The 23,931-nt window shown below is 35.6% G+C and overlaps 2 protein-coding genes across 2 annotated transcripts; both read right to left on the reverse strand.

Annotated features, from left to right (window-relative positions):
• Positions 1-4,851: 4,851 nt before the first annotated feature.
• Positions 4,852-6,524, reverse strand: LOC121429482. The gene has a single exon (XM_041626507.1). The coding sequence runs from the start codon at positions 6,511-6,513 to the stop codon at positions 4,852-4,854; it is 1,662 nt and encodes a 553-aa protein (XP_041482441.1). The 5' UTR covers positions 6,514-6,524.
• Positions 6,525-21,042: 14,518 nt separating this feature from the next.
• On the reverse strand, positions 21,043-23,140 carry LOC121430312. Its single transcript, XM_041627592.1, has one exon. The coding sequence runs from the start codon at positions 23,138-23,140 to the stop codon at positions 21,485-21,487; it is 1,656 nt and encodes a 551-aa protein (XP_041483526.1). The 3' UTR covers positions 21,043-21,484.
• Positions 23,141-23,931: the final 791 nt, after the last annotated feature.

Consider the following 23,931-nt stretch of genomic DNA (forward strand, 5'->3'; position numbering starts at 1 on the left):
AGTGGTAAGCGTAGCTTAAATCAAGGTTCCCCAGAGCTATCTGCCCTTCTGGAAATATTGATGATGCCGAAAAAACTGTCTCTGCCGGGAATCGACACAGGGCCCCCAGCTTTGGACGCTGTTGCCTCAACCACTAGACCACAGAGGCGGGTTAGAGGCTTGGGCAACCCCGTTTAGGTTGACCGTCAGTTAAACCGATTTTCGATACTATACCAATTTTAATTTCCTTTAGGTGGGTATTGAATTATGAAAAGTCGCCATTGCGCAGCTGGATCAAATCTATTGGTTAGATAAAGGACAAGTATGAGAGAAACTATACAACTGTAATTATACATGTACAACTTTGGCAACTCTTGGGAGAAAGAAATGAATGAAAGGGTTCGATTCCCGACAGAGACTTTGTTTGGGCATCACCATTTTTTTTCAAAGGGCAGATGGGTCTGTGGAACCTTGATTTACGCTACGCCTACCATTGTTTTTTCACTCATATTTTCAATATATATATATATATATATATATATATATATATATATATATATATATATATATATATATAGTGTGAAAGAAATAGATGAAGAGAACAATGGTAGGCGTAGCTTAAATCAAAGTTCCCCAGAGCTATCTACCCTTTTGGAAATATTGGTGATGCCGAAAAAATGTCTCTGCCGGGAATCAAACCCGGATCGGGTTCGCCCTAGCCATTAACCCGTCTCTGTGGTCTAGTGGTCAAGGCACCGGCGTTCAAAGCTGGGGGCCCGGTTTCGATTCCCGGCAGAGACATTTTTTCGGCATCACCAATTTTTCCAAAAGGGTAGATAGCTCTGGGGAACTTTGATTTAAGCTACGCCTACCATTGTTCTCTTCATCCATTTCTTTCACACAATATTTAAAACAAAAAGAGTTGCCAAAGCTGTAGTACATGTATAACTTCTCACACACACACACACACACATATATGTATATATATATATATAGAGAGAGAGAGAGAGAGTAGTGTGTGACTTTGAAAAAAAATGGTGTCTTACTCCTTCATACGCCAAGCTTTCCACCGTGTAACCGGTATTCCTCAGGTCGTTGAGGGATACAAAAGAATATAAAGGAAAATAAGGATGTCGTGCAACAGAAACCAAATCTAAACAATGATTCAACAGAAATCAAAACAAAACAAAAGCAAAGAAATTTGTAACATAAATATATCTTAAAATGATTAAAGGAAACGTTTTTTTTTAGCTGAAGAAATGTTTAACGGAAAGTGAAAATAATATTTGCAACCCAGGATTTGCAAGTTACCTTGAAAGGAGGATGGGAGGGATTTGGTAGGTGTTGTGTAGAGTCTGGTGCGACGAATGCAGTAAGGGGTGTAAAAAAAGGTTTGGGAGTGGTAAAGGCATGCAGTGAAATCAACCGTACAGTATCTATAGGTGGGCAGTGGGGGTGTGGAGATGCTGTGGAGGAAAGGCCAGGGAGGGGGGGGGGGGTTGTGTCAAACGATGTGGAGTATAGGTACCTTATTGTAAGGGTTGGACCTATCTAACTACAAATGAAAATATCATTATTCCTATTTTTTATATACACACATGCAGATACAAATAAATATATATATGGAAATCCTACAGAAGTATTATACTGCACATGTCTAATATACATATATCCATGGTATATTACCATAAGGCCCCTATACACAGCATAAAAAGGGGATGGGTGGGGATTTGTTGAGAATGGGAGAAGATGGGGTGGTTTAAGGGTCTTTGTGTGGGCGTTTGTGAAGTAAAAATATGCGAAGACGAGAATACAAAGAGACAATTGAAATACATGCAAAACAATACAGATAAGCGCACAATTAATGAGCAAATTGTATGCGCACAAAATATGGACACCAATTAGGCTTTGGACTTAAAATAATAATGACTTTTAATCGTAAAATACGCGTACAGTATTTTCATATGGACATACTGAAAAATGTCAAAATTACGCATGTAAACGCATGACAATGTCATAGAATATATACATAGGTATTAGGTTGAACATGGGTTGAATCATGTGGAGAGGGGGGGGGATAATGGGGGAGGAGTTTGGCGGGTCAGGAGGGGCGGGCGTATGTGTGGTGAAGAAATGAAGGCGCGCATCTACATAGAAAGATGTATGCCACGCAAAGTACGATAGATAGTAGGGAATACATATATGAGTATATATGCACACACACATCCTGGTGGGTGTTTCATAAAGCTGTCCGTAAGTTAAGAGCGACTTTAAGAACGACTGGTGATCCTTTCTTGTGTTAAATGGTATATTGATTGGCGATGGTTTAGTGCGTAAGAAATGATCACCAGTCGTTCTTAACTTACGAACAGCTTTATGAAACGGCCCCGGGAGTCTCCTCCCAAATCCTAAGTATACCAACAATAAATACTACTGTATTATTTTCACCTTCCGTTAAACATCTGTTTAGCTAAAAACTTTTTCCTTTATTCATTATGAAGTTCTATTTTAGCAGAGCGGATAAGCTCTAAAAATCACACCAATTATGCAAATTATGACTAAAGCATGAAACTTTCACAAGTATTAGTATATGCCGTAAGATTTATTTCAAAGATGGGAGGTAAAGTAGTGAATACCATTTTCGGCCGTTGCCAAGGCAACGGCTTGTTTTCCCCCAGAAAAGTAAAATATTTGATTGAAAAAACCGTTGAAGAATCTGATTTATCTTTAATTTCCCCTAATTTTACAGCGCTAAACAAAGATATGTTGGTTGCTAAATGTACAAATAACATCTTTAGCCATTGCCATGGCAAACAAATAGCACCTAATTTACGACAATAATATGGTTGACAAGACAATGGACAGGTGGAAAATAAAATAAGAATTGTATGCTTAAGTTTTGACCTACTCATTTGAACAGAAATTACAGCAAGTGTTCTGTATGAGATCTTTATATTTTTTGCTTTGGTAATGCTTAAATGTCATGAAATATCAATTTTTCAAAGGGTACCTTGCCACGGCAACAGCTTATTTCCCTTAAGAAAAGTAAAAATATTGATAAAATTGTAGAATATTATCAGCATATTCGATTTTTTTTCTCTAGATTTTACCCCCAAAATACATCCCCTCCCTTGTAACAGCCTTGCAATTTCTGTTGCATTCATTATATGCATTTGCTGATGTAATGTGATGCTTTGCCGAGAGAAAAAAGGATAGGCATATTTTTATCACGCATTCAAAAAATGATTCCATAATAAACATTTTAATTTAAAATATACTTTCTAATCTTGATATTCGTGATTTATTAAATTCATCGATTCATATTGCGTGAAAAATATGTGATGATGTTATTGCTACCAAACTATGTTGTGATAAAATAGCACTATTTAGATGATATTAATGATGATAATGAAGAATACTTCTTTCTGACTGGAAATATGATAGTGCTGCCGATTGAATTTGTTCGTCAGGTATCTATGAGTATAGTACAACAGGTAGGAGTATAACCATAGAGCCATAAAACACATAGCTCCATGGATATAACATAAAGTATCAAAATACCATGCACGCATGACAAGATAGCCCATAAAACTATTGCAACATGGCATACTGTAAATAAAATATTCTTCCTAAAGAGAACTGAATTTGATTTAAGAATTGGATAGAAATAAAAATGGTATGAAAATAATTGTTTGGTCGCATGATTATGTGGTAAGTGTGTGTGTGTGTGTGAGAGAGAGGGGAAGGGCGTGATTGATAGAGATATTTAGGGGGTGGGCAGGTATTTTGTTTGGAATTGAACTTTATAAGATAGCCTTGATGAGAGCAAATTCATGACCTTCAAAGCGCTTTGCTCTCTTGAAAGCGCTTTGCTCTCTTGCTCAGATAACCCTGATCATTTTTAGTATTAACCCCCCCCTTACAAAGAACAAAACAAAACAAACAAACATATCATTATGGCTATTCATGATGTGTAATGAAAATAATATGCAGTAATGAATACCTGATGAATAGAGCAAGCAGATCCCGGTCGTTGAGTGGTAGGGAGAGGGGGTCGAATTCGCTCACAAAATTGGGGGAAAAAATGAAAAAAAAATCGGTAAAAAAAATCGAAATCGAAAATGGTGAACGTTAGCGAGCGGTGATGATTTTTTTTCTCTCCGCTCCACGACCGCTCCAACAACGCTCGGGCGGTGTGACCATGCCTTACGTTCAATTCTATTAATGAATCCCTAGCAATCGTCCATTCGCTGCCAGGGAAATAGCAAATAATAATTGTATTAATTGATGTAGTAAAAATCGCGACAGATAGTAATAATATAGGGTATATATATATTGCGCACATATCCACCTTGTTAGGTGCTCAAGGCGCTCCTATATTAATCGGCTAAGCTAGGCGTTCATAGCGCAAACAGCTTTTCAAGGAATTACTTCCTACCGGTACCCATGTACCTCACCTGGGTCACGTGCAACACATTGTGGATCAGTTTCTTGCTGAAGGAAATTACGCCATAATTAAGAATCTGTAAAAAAAAAGGATGAATGAACAACTGAATACCTGGGGTGAACGGGGGAATGAATGACGTAATCTACCTTATTATTTACCAAAGACACAGCTCTATGAATTCATTTCATATTCAATCACGTCGTTCATTATGCTAATTAGTAACAATATACTTATTTGCATATATTACGACCACGCCCCCGTTTTGCTGGTGTGCCATGAAGTTGTGGTGTCCATAGGCTTGTACGCGTAAAATGGGAGCAGTGTGCACTATTGACCGTCCAAAATTTCCCCATGTCTGACCAGATGCAGAGGCGGAGTTTAACCCCCCCCCCTGGTGAATCCGACGAATTGAGAGTCTTGATGATTTACAAGACAAATGCTTTCTTGTAAAGAAGGAGCTTGTCTCCATCGCAGCCAACAAGGTTACCAGAAGGAGTAGCAAGACAAGAGCTGAGCCAGGGAGAGCGATCTGATCTCGCGTATTCCACGATCCTCCTTACGTGGATGATACCATCACGTGACACCTGATCAACTGCATAGTTTTTACGTGGCCCATCCCAGTGCGTGATGTAGAGTGCGTCTGTCAATTTGTCAACGTGACACTGTGACGACGAGTCCCACTTAGAACAATGTATCACAGCCTTCTCTCCTCCTGATCGTGGGATGACAGTGAATTCTTTACGTGTTGTCTGCACAACGAGGTCACCTGATGACAAAGCTCGTATCTCACCCCATACTTTCTTTCCATGCATCGTAATAGTGTTTACAATCTTACCATTATCAGGGTTTGTGAGGTAGATATTGGACTGGCAGGTCTGAGCAGCGAGGATCATCCCATCCCTGTCGACATCAACATACACACTATTACCGCCTCCATTCCTTGGTATGCTGATGTCTCTAATCACCTTCCATTGTCTGTCATAGAGAGTGATACATCCATCCAACATGTCACACTTCCAATCACATCTCCACTTTCCACATACTATTACGTTACTGTTTATGGGGGCACATGACGTAAAGTACATGTTACTAACTCCATCAATTACTTTCTGTGTGTGTTGAGTGTTGATGTTTGTCACATACATGTCGTTGTTCTTTTCGTCTGCCACACATATCTCATCGTCACTGATCAAACCACGTACCCACGGTTCAACAACCGGTGGAATGTGGACTGACTTGACAAGTTCCCATCTACCGATATACCCATCAATTCTACCAAAGTATTCTCCATCTACTTCCTCCTCTACAGATTTCACTCTCTCAGTTTCACTCTGAATTCGGTCAAGAGAGACGCTAACATCTTGATGAACGTTCAAACGTAAAGTTTCATCGATAGATGCAAGTACTTGAGGAGCTTCATTCACCAATGTTTCATCATGTTGGTTTATACGTGTAATGGTTGATTCAATATTCTTCATAATGTTAAGCGCATGCCTATTCTTATTAGTAAGCTCGTTAATCTTCTTATTAACGACGTCACTGATTGTCTTTGTATCTGAAAAAAGTTTTGTTTCTAGGTTTTTTATGTTAATTAGTTTCTTTTCGCTATCGATGTTGCAATCCTTGATGCGTTTTTCTCTCTTCTCATTTATTTTCCTTATTTCCTCATCTGCCTCCTCGTTAATCACCTTAATCATGTTTACTTCTCTTTCTTTCACATCCTTTAACTTGTCTCTGAATGTCTTTTGTAGTTTTTTGTTGATTGTCTGAAGATGCTTAATTGAAGAAGAAGAAACGGCATTTATTTTAGATTCGACCTTCTGATGTAGAAGTTTTGTTTCCTCCATCAAGGGCTCTCTCTCTTTCAAATTTTTCCGCCTTTCAAAGATGACATCCTCGATGTCGCCTAGCTGACATGGTTTCTGGTGATCTTTGGTCGCACATTTATGACATATAGGAATTTTGTGTTGTTTACAGTAAAATGTGATTGGCTCACCATGCTTGTCACATGACCATGTCATGTCATGACCTTTTCTTGTACGAAGCTTGGCATTTCCTTCCTCATTTGTTGGGAACTTAGACGCCATGACGAGGACATAGAATGTAGCCTTTCCCTGACCTTTAGAAAATACAAACAGGTTAACTTGTTAAGGTCAAGTCCACGAGAGAATATTATTGATTTGAACAAATAGACCAATTTTAAACAAGCACTCCACTGAAGATTTCATTAAAATTGGATGTAAATTTTTTAAAAGTAATGAATTTCTCTAACTTTTGACGATGCATTTGTACGCACAACTCACTGACTTGCAAATAAGAGTCCGTGATGTATTTCACTTGATACTGCTTTTTGTGGTTTGAATTATAAAATAACTCATTCTTTACACTTTTGACATTAAGTACCAACTTTACTGAACCATCAAAAAAGGTAATTCCACATGTTCAGAGAGGACTTAAACTTTCCGCCCTTTCTTTCACACGGTAAAAAAATTGAATGATGATTCCAGTTAAAAATGAGGCTAATGACGAATATCTAGCACGTGTGAAACCAAATTAGAACACGATTGATTAGAATCATGAACGCCTAAAGGCCTTTTCACATGTGAATCTTGAATCACCATGTAATGATAATTGCTATTGTAATCATGACTATGATTAGCGTCCGTGATTCTAATCATGTTCTAGTTTGGTTTCAAACGTACGAAATATTTGTCATTAGGCTTATTTTTCACAGGAATCATCATTCAAACTACGATGTGTGAATGGGCGGAATGATTCAAGATTGGCGTGTAAAAAGCCCCTTTTTCTGAGATATGACAATTAAGAAAATAATTGATAATTTCATATTTCGTGCAGCAAAATACAAAAGAAATAGGGGATTACGTCGTCGGTCCCCTCATTTGCATGCAGGCCAGGACATGCATATAACATTTTCTGAGCCTAAGCATAATTTTATTATTTTACATCCCGTGATTTTGACCAAATTTTCAGTTTCATATTGGATTTGTCTATTTTTATTTCACATTAACCCTTTTTGTTAGGGTGGGCTTGTCCTTCAATATTAAATCTAGAACCACAAGCATTGGAGCTATGTATTTCTATTAACGAATGCGTGTGTCATATTGGACCTTTGGAATATATTGTTTTGTTTGGACAGTACATGTCAGCCTATGATGATAAGTGTCATGTAGGCGCCTACAGTATAGGCATATGTACTTTTGAGTATTTCTACTGTGTCACAGTTTCTTAATGTATTTCATTGCGTGTTCTAGCGCCGTGTATTTCAACTAGGTATGTACATTATGTATAATTGCTTCACTGCATTTTCTGTTTATTTCTGTAAGTAAATGCATAATGCGAGTGAGGGTGTGTGTGTGTGTGTGTGTGTGTGTGTGTGGGAGGGTTGCATTGGTGGTCCTGCCTTAGCACCCAAGAATTTTCTTGGGGTCGCACAGAACCCCCTAAAAATTAGGTTGGTATACTAAAATTGACTCAAATCAGCTTCAATTTAGAGCGGAAAACGTTCTGCCTCTTTTGGCTTGTCAATTTTTGTCTGATCAAAAAAGTCACTTTTATTGGAGTGTGAAAGCCATAAAGCCAGCACCCTATGATCGGATTATTGCACTGTAGAAAATGAAGTGTTATTTAGCACTCACAGTGCTTGTATAGTGACTGCACTACGAGTGCTGATTTTCTAGTTCAATATAGAGCACTGTAAGTGCTAAATTGGCACTTCATTTTTTACAGCGTGGCTATAATGAAATAAAGGTTATTAGGTGAAAGCTATATATCTTACGAGCAGGCACTTTTAGTTCTCAAACTGCCTTCGCTTGCTGATCGACGTAAGGCATTGTCTCTCTCATTCGCGAAGGAGCTGGTGAAGCCAACATCCCATTTCTGCCATCTCTTGCCAACCAGAGACTCGAATATTCGATCAACAAGGCATTCTAGACTATACACACTACCCAGATTCAGGACAAACAGATTAAGAGACAGTGCAATCCCAAAAAACACATGTTCTTTGCTACTCTGCTAAAATAGTATGCATGTCATGTTTTGGAAAGATCCCCTCGTCAAAGAAGCATAACCCATCTCTAAAATGGTTGTATCACAGGCTATTTAAGCCAACAAATAATAGTCTGTTTGTCCTGTCAGGTATTGCCAACCTGTAAACAAAAGACGCAGATCAGTAGCATTGGAGCTCTCAGCAAAGTGAAGATATAGCATCCATCCATCCATTCTGTGATGCCAAACCAGTTGAATAAAATGAAAATCTAGGAAACGTAAACGTACTTTTTACATTCTGTCCAACAACTTCTGGTAGAGTCACCATTATGACTAATTGTAAGTTATGGGAAGAGAAATACAAAGAAAAACCAGCATTATGGTAAGCTGCATCTCTCTTCTAAAGAGCAACTACCCCAGTTTACAATCTACATGATCTAGAAAGGAATAATTGAAATTATGGGAGTATACATAGTTGAAGAAAGCAAAAACTGCAATTGAGGCATTCCACAAACCATGTCAAGCCTCCCCTTTGCCCTAACATCCATGAGTAGTGTACTGTTAAAAAAAGACCTGATGATTTCAAAAAGGAAGGCTGTGCAATTAATTATTACATGTAGATGATAGACACAAACAATTAACATTTAGATACTCAGAATAATTAAGAGACTATTGGTGAGTAATACAGGTTTTGACCCTTGACATCTGAGGGCCTTCAAAAGTCAAAAACCTAAAAGTATAAGAATATTGATACTTGGCATCATTGGTTCATAAATACAAGGCTTTTGGTTCATTTTTAAGAGATCATTTGGGTAAATATTGCAGATCTCACCATTTGACTGCCGAGAAAGGTCAATTACTTAAAAATATATATTTTTTTCGTTAACCAGTGATGCCGAGCACCAATTGTTTTACATTTTAAGGTTATTTACCTATTGAAGTCATCAAATGTCAAAATTCATTGACTGAAACACTTCTCTCTTGAATAATCTGCGAACATAATAGTTCATATGAAAAATATTTTACGACAAAACCATGCCGATCGGGAACTGGAGAGCAAAACATCAATATTCTTATATTTAGAGGTCGTTTACCTAAAGTTTATTGATCTGTAGAGGTGAGCATAGGTCAATTTGACTTGCATCCTGATTTTAAGATGAAATTTATGACAGGGCATAACACTCGTGACTGTTAAAGGCATTAATTTGTAAAAGTGTTATGATTTGACCAGTGTTAGTAGTATCACCAATATCATGTAAAATTCTTACGTTGGCAGCCATTTTAGAGTAATACAAATTGGCCATTTTTCTACCTCTATGATTTTTCTAGATTTCGAGTATGTCATCTTGGCAACCTTATCGAAATGCATTGTGCTGAAATAAATTCTATTGCATTTTCTTACACGAAAGCGTTGCATATCATTAACCAGTAATGCTAAGTTTCAATATTCTTAAGTTTTAAGGTCATTGACCTTTGCCATCTGTCCAGTGTCAAAGGTCAAAACTTATAATTCACAAAATTCTCTCTAGAATATCAGGATACCTTTAAAGTCAATATTGAATAACCTTTTTGCATTATAACCATATTTATGAATTTATGAATGAAGCAAAACATCAATTTCTGATATTTTGAGGTCATTGACCTTACAGTCATTGTCCTTAAGGTCATTGTCCTCTAAAGGTCAACAGAGGTCAAATCTGACCTACCTCCTAATTCTAAAATGATGCCTATTGTAAGATATAACACTGGTGAGATGTAATGCTTTAATCAAAATGTTATGGTCATATCAGTCTTTGTACTACAAATAATCACGAAAATTCTCATAATGGTAGCCATTTTGGATTTATGCAAGCCAGACGTGATTCCACCTCTGGGATTTTTTTTTGCTGTATAGGGACTTGAGGGTAAGGCGTTGGGGTGAAAAAATATCATTGCAATTTTTTGCGGTTGACCCCCCCCCCCAATCAGATATTTTCCTGCACTTGAAAAATCTTGAAAAAAATCGTTCCCAGGCACCTTGACATGCATACAAATCCCCTTTTTAGTAACCTCGAATATTGCGATATACTCTTTTTTACGATGTTTATGGAAGTCTAAATTGTCCCATAATGCCAAAGTTTCATTTTTACCTTTTTTATGGTTCCGTAAATCATTACAGTCAGTCGGCAAGCCCTGAAAAAGTAGCTTCTTTTATCCAAGTGATATTCATGACTATAGGGTTTTTGCATTATTAATGAGCTTGGTGCGAACCAAAACACCTCTTTTTATTCTGCCATTGCTGCTCTAAATATTAACCAAATTTCATGTTTTTGGTATCTTTGTAAAGAAGAAGAATCATTCTTTCAGGTCATGTGTTTGGAATTTTTTTTAAATGTTGTAATATAGGGAAATTTTTGATATAAAACATGAAACAAAATGATTTTTTTATGCAACAAATGTTGTTGTTTTCACACTTGATTTCTGTTGGAGCACAAATGATTTTTAGATCATATTTAATAAAGCTGAAGATCTACGCTTTAATATGATATAATTTGTATAAGAAGATGTATCTTAGATGGGTCAGCAGCCAGCTTTTAAGAGGCCGAGTACATTTAGCAGCTCAAAAACAAGAATACTGCACTCTGATTGGTCACAGAGACCACACACTCACGCAAATTCCAATGTTCCCATACTGGGCCTCTGCAAGGTCACACTCACCATGTGGTAATCTCTTCAAATAACCCGCGCCTGTTGTTGTGAAAACATTATTCAGCCAATCAGAACTCTGGATTTTATGTTACTCAGAAATTTTAGAAATCTCGTCTTGCATCTTGATGGAAAAAGCTGGCTGCTGACCCATCTAAAAGATGCCACATATCAAAAGTGACATTGTAAGAAAGTATAGAGTTTGAGCTTTCTGATGATATAAATAATGTTGGTACCTAAAACACAAAATGTTGCACAATTTGCAAGGGAAAACAGAGGAAGAAAATTCTGTTTGATGCATCTTTTCTGGTAAAAAATTCACTTATTTATCAAAATATTTTATTCAAAAGAAATAACCAATATAAAAGAGTAACATTTACTCTTCCCAATGGTACAAAATTATCAATTTTACTCCAGGGGAAAGTGGTTAAATTCTCTGAGAAAAAAGTCTCACAATTCACGAGATTTTGCAGGGACATGAATTCATCCACGAGAGGACTTGGATAAATCTTGCCCATTTGCTCATTAACACAGGGGCTTGCCGACTGACTGATTAGTTGGGAAATAACTATGTAATCATAAAAATCTAGATTATTGTATTCTTATCTTAGATGAAAATCATGTAACCTGAATGCATGTGTGTGTGTGTGTTTTTTTTCTAGATCTAATGCACCAACATATAGCAGGGCCCGCTGGGAGAACAGTTTTCGGAACTGAAGTGGCTACCCTGGGTAAATATGCCGCTATTATTATTATTATTATTATTAACATTGTCTGAACACCAAATCCCACATTTTTTTCTGTGAATAAGTTAAAAATAATCTGTTTCTCTCTTTGATGTTGGGATTTAGGCCCTGAGAATTACTTTTTTCTTCCTATTTCGGCCATTTTATCACGTGATAATGGTATTGAATATACGTCTTAAATGTTAAAAGGGATGGTCCGAGCTGAAAGTATTCAAAGCTTAATGAATAAAGTAGAATTCACTGAGCAAAATTCCGAAAATTTCATCAAAATCGGATAACGTAATTGAATCGGACAAAGTTATTGAATTTTAAAGTTTATCAATGTTTTGTGAAAACAGTCGTCATGAATATTCATTAGGTGGGCTGATGATGTCACATCTCCACTTGTTCTTTTGTATTTTATTATATGAAATTAGGTTTATTCAATTTTTCCCCCAAGACCTAGAAAATTGGATTGACAACTGATTTATTGCTGCAACTTTATAAGTGCGATATATTATCCACAGTATGAAAGTATGAAATGATAAAATTATGATTTTATGTAATAACATAAGAAAACGGAAAGTGGAGATGTGAAATCATCAGCCCACCTAGTGAATATTCATGACCATTGTTTTCACAAAATATTGCTAAATTTTAAGCTTCGATAACTTTATCACTTGTTATCCGATTTTGATGAAGTTTTCGGGATTTTGCTCAGTGAATTCTAGTCTCAATAAAAATCAAGATATAAATATTTTTAGCTCGGACCATTCCTTTAAGTTTAATACTTAGGAATGACTCACTAAAAAGTAAATAAAAAATACACATTCGGACAATATTGAAGATAAGGAAACGAATAGTTGTGTTCATGATCAGTGAGCCGTGGAACCTTGGTATTTGGGGTTACATCCCAACCCAGCCCCCCCCCCACACACACACTGTTATCAAGAAACGTGCAAAAACATCTTATTATGACTTTTTCATAGTCAGAACACCCCCACCCCCTCTCCCCCTCTCTCTCTGCACCCACTATCAAAACAGTTCCGCGGCCCTTATTTGTATGATAAAGTTGTAGTTTATTCTCTTTACTAAAATGATTCAAGTTATTTTGTCTAGTTATTTTCTCTAAACAAAAATAGCCCTCGCTGAAGACGAGTTTAGATGTTGGCCTGTTATAGACCAATAACATTCGAACGAGGCGGATTTTATGTGAAATTAAAAAAACATTACCCCTTCCTTTATTTACCTCATTGCGATACTCGGTTTACGATACTCAAATTAGGAGACATCTAATAAGGAATTATTATTACAATAATGATAATTATTATTACTATTATTATCATCATTACCAAAAAATTAGAAAATTCAACTTACTTTGAGCCCTTTCTCTCAAGAAAAACGATTTTACTGGTTGTGTTTCCTACAAGCCAAATGGGTGTATCTCCCGTGCACAGCCTCACAAACGGTGCGATGCACTGATCTTGGTTATATGATAATAGATGAGGAAAGTATTTGTATTCAAAATATTCTCTTGACAATACGTAATTTTATTTGTATCACAAGATCATTACGGTTTTAATATATTTATCGTGACACTTCGGACTTCCTGTTTCCGTATAGATACTCTTGTACTTTTTTTTAGTGTAGAACATAAAGTTTAATGCGTATTTCTTAATATGATATAAAAAGTGTCCACTGCAAAAATTCAGGTGTTGATTTAACACCAGCCCGGAATCTATATATGTCCACCGATGCTGTTTTAATACTAATTGGTGTTGTATAAACACCTATAAACACCAAAACGAAACTGGTATTGTTTAACACTTCCCTGGTGTGGACATATATAGATTCTGGACTGGTGTTAACTCAACACTAGAGTTTTTGCAGTGCGGAGAAAGAAGAAGTGCATGAGAGAGAGAGATAGAGAGAGAGAAAGAGAAAGAAAGAGAATGCTAGTAAAAAAGGATTGAAATAAGAGCCGTATGACTGCACTGAGATATGAATGTGTGGGAATGCAGATTGTGTGGGTGGGTGTGTGTATCTGAGAGAGGGAGGATGTGAGTGATGAGAAAAGTGGATAGAATGGGCGTCAGAGAAAGTGAGAGAGGGAGATAGATGGATAGAAGAGGGAGTTATGATGAGAGCATGAATGATAAAAAGAAAGAGGTAGAAATCATTATTTTGCGCCAGTGGTGTAGAGTAAAACTTGAAATGAGTGAGATATAAAAAAATAGAAAAGAAGAGAGGAAAGGAATTTGAGTAGAGAAATGGAGAGAGTGGGAGAATAAAATAGAATGAGCGTATGACTGATAAATAGGAAGTGATATGATTTATAATTTTGTGGTATAATTTTTGTTTTCTCTTTGTCTATCACAATTATTTCCCTCCTTTCCATTAAAATTAACCTAAAAGCAATAAAAAGCTCTCGCACAAACTATTTAAACCTAATATGAAGCTTCTCCCTCACCCCAGGCGAACACTTTGCTCTCACTCTTTCTATATCACCCTTGTCTAACCAAAGGACTACCAGTAGCTCCATGGTCTAAACAACCTGATGAGAAGAGGAGTATCACACATTGTAAAATATGCAAAGATGTGATTTGATTCTCACTGTTCTAATGCTCAAATTTAACAGTGTGATGAAGATGATTATGATTTTGCTCTGTTAATACACTGCAACACACGCTAGAACATATTGTAAACACACTGTCATACACACTTCCAACACACTGTGAAGTAGAATTCTAATGCACTGTGAGACACACCAATAGAACATCCTGCTCCACACTGTGAACACACTGTAATCATACTGTCACTGTGAGACACAAGGTAGCTGTGAACACAGTGTAAACTCACTGTGACACACAGACACATTTCGAGACACACTGTGGTACACACTGTCACTGTGAGACACAAGGTAGCTGTGAACACAATTTAAACTCACTGTGACACACTGACACACTATGAGACACACTGAAAACACACTGTATACACACTGTGGTACACACTGTCAATGTGAGACACAAGGTAACTGTGAACACAATTTAAACTCACTGTGACACACACTGACACACTATGAGACACACTGTAAACACACTGGTACACACTGTCACTGTAAGACACAAGGTAGCTGTGAACACAGTGTAAACTGTTAACTCACTGTGACACACTGACACACTATGAGACACACTGTGAACACACTGTCACTGTGAGACACAAGGTAACTGTGAACACAGTGTAAACTCACTGTGACACACTGACACACTATGAAACACACTGTAAACACACTGCGGTACACACTGTAAGACACATTGTTGCACACGTTGTTATTTCCGGCACTCTCACTCGCTTCCCTCATTACTTTATTTGGTTAATGAACGGTATTTAGAGCAACAATGTGCATACAAAGGTAAATTGCTCATTTGTCTATTGCCAACACGTCCACTCATTACATCGTTTACAATCAATAGGTCTAATACCATTCCATCCGTCAAGATTTGTTTAACAACAATTTGGTCCACTAACCATTTTGCCCGCTCATTACTTCGTCTCATTATTAATTCGTATCATAAACTGTTGGTACAATATCCATTTTATTTTCATTCATTTCGCCAAACTAACTAGTCCAATTAGCCCAAACGACATATCGACTGAATGTGTATTGAAAACTAACTGATTATTAGACGAAATGGTGAGTGGGCGGAATGACAATTACACCATGAGGAAAGTAGATGAATTGATGATAGGCCAAATGATAGTAGACGAGTTGGTAATTGGACAAACTTGAATTAGACAAATTACAAATGAAACCAATACAAATGGAACAGTTGTTGATTAAGAAATCTTTCGCGTTTATCGTTAACTTTCGTTACAGGTAATCCATCTTATAAAGAGTTGTGATTGATCCGATCAGTATCAACTATGGAAAGCCATCAGTGTCATAATTGTTCATACAGGGATATTACAAAATCTCCCGTTGGATACAAAAACGAGTGCACTGATTTATTAAGATAATGATGGATTCATAAATATACGCCATATTCATTTTAAAAACACTTTGGACAGACATACGAATATTTGCTGTTCGGTTTGCTGGCTTTCCATAGTTGTGAATGATCGGATCAATCGCAACTCTGTATGAGATTATTCCCCAGATATACAATTCTATCCTTCTTATTTTTACACGACTGCTTTCTACTCACAAATAGATTTAAATTCCGTTTTACTTTTTAAAATTTATAGACGAACAAGCATTTTCTTAATAACGTGTAAGTAACAAAAAACTGACGCCTCTCAAATCCAAATTTAGATACGTCATGAACGTATAATCCTTACACGGGTCCGGAAATCGTATATCTTCTCCCGAATAATTTGAAACAATACTCATGTGCTACATCTTCACGCTTTGGGCAATCAGTCGGTATGTAACTTTTAAATTGCGCCAAAGTAAGGCATGACTACAATTAATGAATCCAGATGTCATAATCCTACAAAGCCAATAGGGTTACATTGAAAAAATATATATTGCAAGACATTTTACAATGATCAAAATTAAAATTGTTCAATAAAAACTTTTTAGTATCAATTCTCAAGTAAATTTAATTGAGAATGGATTTGCAAATGTGTTTACTATATAACCCATGTAGGACAATGACATCATTTTGGCGTCTGGGTTCATGCTTTGAAGCCAAACCTTATTCTAGCACAAATCTAACTTTATATCACAGTATTGTCGGCTATACCTCCTGATTACCCATTGTGAAGACATACCACGTAAATAGGGTATGAAATCATTTGGGAGAAGATACTATTTCAGGCCATATGAAATAATAATGTGTTTATGAAATATATTTACCTTGAAATGGGGATTTGTGAGGTGTCATTTTTCACGCAGTATATACTCAAGAGCAACTGGTTATATATTTTGCACAGAGTATATTAAAAAAAATATATACTAGAGACATAATGAAGACAGATATAAAAAAACCTGAAGTACATTATCTTCTTATTTTGTAATATCAATATCTAAAACGAACATGTAAAGTTGATCATTACATTCATACTAATCAACATGAGCATTATACAAGCATTATAGAAGACTTTGATCAGATTATCTCTACATTCAGGTATATTTATGAAGCAAATGTTGAATAGCTGTAGGCATACACATGTCAAGAAGAACGAACAAAAATCTTGAAAACACAAGCATGGAAACAAAGCTGTTCATTTCTTTTCAGTGAAGAAGTTTAAATCATGTGTACTACAGAAAATAATGAGTAACCGAATAGCTCAAAGAAAAATACACACAAATCTGGGTAATGCTGATGATTATAACAATAAATCCAATAGAAGTCTTTGATAACTTGATATTGTATAAAATAGATTTCTTGTGACCATAACACAAGATACCCTAGGCAACAGTTTGATGAAATGAAACATTTAAATGAATACATGGATGTAATTATGCTTGCCAACATAAAACAATTATTGATAATAATAACTAAGATACGCTTTGTACAATGTTAAACTAATGTAATAAATAGAATGAAAATTCGATTAGCTTCGAGTATGAAGATGTGAAGAAGAAGTTAGCAAAAAAAATATTGAAATAAATACCAGTAAGCAAATAAAGCTGATTTTTTTCCAGTAAAGAAATTTCATAACATATACCAATGAAAACAATTAGCAATCGAATAGTTAACAACCAATATACATTAACCTCAGTTAAAATGAATCTGTAAAATGCTAATGACTGTAACAGTAAATCCAGTAGAATTTTTTTAACTTGAATGTTATCATCAATATTACATTTCCTGTGAATATAACACAAGATAACTCTGGAGATACAGTTTTATACACAATGTAATGAGACATTTAACGTCGATATAATTATGCTTGCCATCGATAAGTATTACTAACTATGATAAGCTACATACACTGCAGGACTAAATGATTGATCTGTGAATCTATTTTAAAATAAAGAAAGAGAAAACTACAAATTACAGTGCTGCAATGTGAATCAGTAATAATGAGATGTTGTTGAGCGTACATGCTACCATAAATTCCTTGCAAAATGAAAATAAACTTCAAAAAGTTGTGTATAATTGATTTTGTTTCTGGATTCGGCCTTGTCATCAATCAAAATCAAAATATGAATCAAGTTATCAAGAAAAAAAGTATAAAAAACACGCTAAAAAATCATCTCTTTTAGCATTCTTGTATGAAGGAAGATTACAATTATGAACACTACGATATTAGCCTTCGTTTAAACGTGAGTTAAGAAATGTTTAGGATTTTCATTGAACGCATTTCCTGTCCATGCGTCCCATTTACATATATTTTCATATAAATATATATATATATTGTACTGTATATGCATATTCAGTTATTCGGTTTTTTAGAAACACCCTGTATATTCAAGAGCAAGTGGTTACATATTTTGCAAAGATTATAATGAAAATGCATGAATAAAAGACCTAACGAAGGCAAATATTGCAAAAAAAATCAAAGTAAATTATTTACTCATTTTGCAATATCAATCTCTAAAACGAAAACGTAATTAATATGTCATTACATTCATCCCAATCCACCACATGAACATTATACCAGAAATTCATCAGTGTTATCTATTTCCATGAAGGAAGCTTTGAATATCTACAGCCATACAAATGTGTACAAGATCAAACAAAATATTGAAAAAAAAACAAGTGAAGAAACACAGCTGGGTGTTTCCTTTCAGTAGAGGTTTTGAATCCTTTACATAGTACTATAGAAAATAATATGCGATCGGATAGCTCAAAGAATAATAGACTTAAACCTCAGCTGAAATGAATCTGCAAAATGCAGATGATTGTAACAATACATCAAATAGTCATGATTCTCTGCAAACTTGATTATTATTATCTACAATATATTCCTTACGACCATAACACAACAAAATACCTCAGGCACTATACAATTTTATACATCACGTGGATATATAATAGGCAACATCACAAATTATTGATAATAATTATTATGATACGCTTTGTACAATATAGGGATAATCAAAGGAAAATAGGATAAGCTGAGTAACTTAAATTACAAGTCAGGAAGTAAATCTGATTTTTTCCCCCAACTATAGAAAATAATGAGAGACCAAGTAGTTCAAAGAACAAGATATGAAGCTGTACAATGCTGAACATTGTAACAATAAATCTTATAGAGTTCTTTGACTTGATGATTATTATCATTAATAATTATATTCCTATACAAAAAACACCTACAACATCAGTTTCGTAAACAACGCCCTGAAGCATTTTAAAGAGATTCTTATATTGCTAGTAATATATGTTATACATGAGTTATGATACGCTTTGTACACCGTAAGGCGTATACATGATTAAAGGGATGCTCCGGGCTGAACATATTTATATCTCAATAAATAGAGTAAAATTCTCCAAGCAAAATACTGAAAATTTGATCAAATCGGATAACAAAACGAAGTTATTGAATTTTAAAGATTTGCATATTCCCGTGAAACATTTCTCGGCATGTCTTCATGCATAATCATTAAGTGGGCAGGTGATGTCATATCCCCACTTCTTCTTTTGTATTTTATGACATAGAATTAGGTTTATTCGAATTTTTCTACCAAAATCTAAAACAATTGGATTGACATCAGATCAAGTGAATTAGTTATTTCTTGCTGCAACTTATTTCATATTAATGGAGACCCGTCAATTGCACATTTATGAAAACATGAAACAATTACTATTTCATGTAATAACATAAGAAAAAAGAAAATGGCGATGTGACATCATCAGCCCACTTAATGAATATTCGTGAAGACATACGTAGAACCGTTTCCACGGTTTCACCGGAATAATGCAAATCTTTAAAATTAAATAACTTCGTTATTTGTTATCCGATTTTGATGAAATTTTCACCATTTTGCTCTGTAAATTTTATTCTTTTTATTTATATAAATATATATTCATCCCGGAGCATCCCTTTAAATCAATTTAAAGTTGAAGTACATATACATTCTTTTAGTGCCAAAACAAAATCAATTTCATAAAGTTGAGTAGTCAAGAATAGATTTTTTTTTATTACGCCTTGACATGTTCTAATTTATCAATCATGATCAAAATATTAATCAATTTCAGCAAGATTTCAACTCATATTATTATTGTAAGAAGAATGATTACAATTCTGAAAAGCTCACATTTGCCTTCGTCTAAAAACCTTAGTTTAGAATTGTACAAGGTTATACATTAAATGCATTACCTGTTAATGCACCTACCACGTTCTCTTCACTTCCGCTAATAGAGAGTTTTCGCATTTGCTACAGAGCCGCTCTCTACAACGCACCAAATCAGGGGCGGATCTACCTTTTTCCAAGGATGAGGCTTGACCGAGAAATTTGACAAGCCAAAAAAAAGGACTTCGCCACAAAATCGAGATAATGCAGGGTTTGCTCTAAAATGCCGGGCATTACTTTTGTTTTACCTGGCAGTCCTTAGATTCGGCATTGCCAGTTCCTTTGAAAATGTAAGTCAAATCGCATTGGAGAGCTGAGAGGCTTTTTCGAAAGTTGGGTGACTGGAATAGCAGATCATCAGAAGATTTGCATCTCACGAACAATTAATGCATTAAATCTTGGCCAAAGCTTTATGATTTGGGATTTTTTTAAATCGCTTTCGGAACATACAACGACCCAATGAATGTTGAATTTGACATAACTTTTCTTCTTTCCTATATAATTAATTTTTTTCTTTACTTTGACAGAATAAAAATGAATTCAACCCGATGAACGGATGGGGAATATAACCTCACAAAATTAATAACCGATTTAACCTTGAAGAGAGAATATCACTAAATGAGATTTAAAGGGGAAGCTCGCCCTGATTAAAAGTTTATTGTAAAAATAGCAGAAAATAATACAACAAGGTTTGTCGAAAGAATTGAAAAGTTATTAAAACTTCAATTATAAAAATCCATCAAAGAATAAAAAAGTTGAATTTCAAACAATAGAAATGTCATTTTCTCAAGAAAATTGATGTTTTTTTTTCTATTGTACATTCAGTATATTAGCAAACAAATCATTTCACGCACGTTCCTAAAAAAATAAAATAAAAGAGTCATCACGAACAATTATAAAAAATGAAATTTATGAGTTTTACGTCACATAACTTACGAGGCATCTGCACATTTATGACGTCACAAATCCAATTCATTTTCCTCAAACCTTCACCCACCAATATTTTTTTAATAATTTGTTTCTGTTAATTTTGCACCAATCCTTTCTTCATGGAGGGCTACCCCTTTAACAAGAAAGCATTTATGTTTCAAACAGTTTAAAACATTCAAATTCTAAACACCTCAGCTAGTGAATTCTGTATATAGCCTAGTAGACAACGGGTTAACAGATATATTCAGTTTACGGGAAAACTATGACATTTAAGATCTTGGGCATTCATTGAACTGAAATATCATTTGGAGAGTGACAGCTGATTTATACTGATATAAAAAAGCACTAGCTATATTACTCTTTTGGAGATCAATTGAAAAATAAACACCATTCAAAGTGCCTAATTTGACAGGTCTATGATTTCCTTTGAAACACAACAATCATCACTCGTTATTGAGATTTAATGATTTACAAGATAAATGTCTTCTTGTAAAGAAGAAGCTTGTCTCCATCAAATCCTACCAGGTTACCAGAAGGAGTAACAAGACAAGGGCTGAGGTAGATAACGCGATCTGATCTCACGTATTCCACGATCGTCTTTGCCTGGATGATACCATCACGTGACACCTGATCAACTGCGTAGGTTTTACCCGCGACTCGGTAAGTGATGTAGATTGTGTCTGTCAGTTTGTCAACGCGACATTCTGATTCCCTCCACTCATCACTGTGTATGACAGCCTTCTGTTCTCCTGATCGTGAGATGACAGTGAATTCATTACGCCCTGTTTTCACAACGATATCACCTGATGACAAGCCTTGTATCCCACCACGCACCTTCTTACCCTGCATGGTAATAGTGTTGACAATCTTACCATCATCAGGGTTTATGACGTAGATGTTAGACTGGCAGATCTGAGCAGCGAGGATCATCCCATCCCTGTCGACATCAACATACACACTATTACCGCCTCCATTCCTTGGTATGCTGATGTCTCTAATCATCTTCCATTGTCTGTCATAGAGGGTGATACATCCATCCAACCTGTCACCCTTCCAATCACATCTCCACTTTCCACATACTATTACATTACTGTTTATGGGGGCACATGACGTAAAGTACATGTTACTAACTCCATCAATGACTTTCTGTGTGTGTTGAGTGTTGATGTTTGTCACATACATGTCGTTGTTCTTTTCGTCTGCCACACATATCTCATCGTCACTGATCAAACCACGTACCCACGGTTTAACAACCGATGGAATGTGGATTGACTTGACAAGTTCCCATCTACCGATATACCCATCAATTCTACCAAAGTATTCTCCATCTACTTCCTCCTCTACAGATTTCACTCTCTCAGTTTCACTCTGAATTCGGTCAAGACAGACGCTAACATCTTGATGAACGTTCAAACGTAAAGTTTCATCGATAGATGCAAGTACTTGAGGAGCTTCATTCACCAATGTTTCATCATGTTGGTTTATACGTGTGATGGTTGATTCAATATTCTTCATAATGTTAAGCGCATGCCTATTCTTATTAGTAAGCTCGTTAATCTTCTTATTAACGACGTCACTGATTGTCTTTGTATCTGAAAAAAGTTTTGTTTCTAGGTTTTTGATGGTAATTAGTTTCTTTTCGCTATTGATGTTGCAATCCTTGATGCGTTTTTCTCTCTTCTCATTTATTTTCCTTATTTCCTCATCTGCCTCCTCGTTAATCACCTTAATCATGTTTACTTCTCTTTCTTTCACATCCTTTAACTTGTCTTTGAATGTCTTTTGTAGTTTTTTGTTGATTGTCTGAAGATGCTTACTTGAAGAAGAAGAAACGGCATTTATTTTAGATTCGACCTTCTGATGTAGAAGTTTTGTTTCCTCTATCAAGGGCTCCCTCTCTTTCAAATTTTTCCGCCTTTCAAAGATGACATCCTCGATGTCGCCTAGCTGACATGGTTTCTGGTGATCTTTGGTCGCACATTTATGACATATAGGAATGTTGTGTTGTTTACAGTAAAATGTGATTGGCTCACCATGCTTGTCACATGACCATGTCATGTCATGACCTTTTCTTGTACGAAGCTTGGCATTCCCTTCCTCATTTGTTGGGAACTTAGACGCCATGACGAGGACATAGAATGTAGCCTTTCCCTGACCTTTAGAAAATACAAACAGGTTAACTTGTTATGGTCAAGTCCACGAGAGAATATTATTGATTTGAACAAATAGACCAATTTTAAACAAGCACTCCACTGAAGATTTCATTAAAATTGGATGTAAAATTTTAAAAAGTAATGAATTTCTCTAACTTTTGACGATGCATTTGTACGCACAACTCACTGACTTGCAAATAAGAGTCCGTGATGTATTTCACTTAATACTGCTTTTTGTGGTTTGAATTATAAAATAACTCATTCTTTACACTTTTGACATTAAGTACCAACTTTACTGAACCATAAAAAAGGTAATTCCACATGTTCAGAGAGGACTTAAACTTTCCGCCCTTTCTTTCACACGGTAAAAAAATTGAATGATGATTCCAGTTAAAAATGAGGCTAATGACGAATATCTAGCACGTGTGAAACCAAATTAGAACATGATGGATTAGAATCATGAACGCCTAAAGGCCTTTTCACATGTGAATCTTGAATCACCATGTAATGATAATTGCTATTGTAATCATGACTATGATTAGCGTCCGTGATTCTAATCATGTTCTAGTTTGGTTTCAAACGTACGAAATATTTGTCATTAGGCTTATTTTTCACAGGAATCATCATTCAAACTACGATGTGTGAATGGGCGGAATGATTCAAGATTGGCGTGTAAAAAGCCCCTTTTTCTGAGATATGACAATTAAGAAAATAATTGATAATTTCATATTTCGTGCAGCAAAATACAAAAGAAATAGGGGA

This window comes from Lytechinus variegatus, chromosome 16 (genome assembly GCF_018143015.1).
Source record: "Lytechinus variegatus isolate NC3 chromosome 16, Lvar_3.0, whole genome shotgun sequence".
NCBI classification, from domain to species: Eukaryota; Metazoa; Echinodermata; class Echinoidea; order Temnopleuroida; family Toxopneustidae; genus Lytechinus; species Lytechinus variegatus.

What these genes read in the sequence shown, in the direction of transcription:
- LOC121430312 (XM_041627592.1), bottom strand. Translation starts at nt 23,140, where the DNA reads ATGGCGTCTAAGTTCCCAACAAATGAGGAAGGGAATGCCAAGCTTCGT.
- LOC121429482 (XM_041626507.1), bottom strand. Translation starts at nt 6,513, where the DNA reads ATGGCGTCTAAGTTCCCAACAAATGAGGAAGGAAATGCCAAGCTTCGT.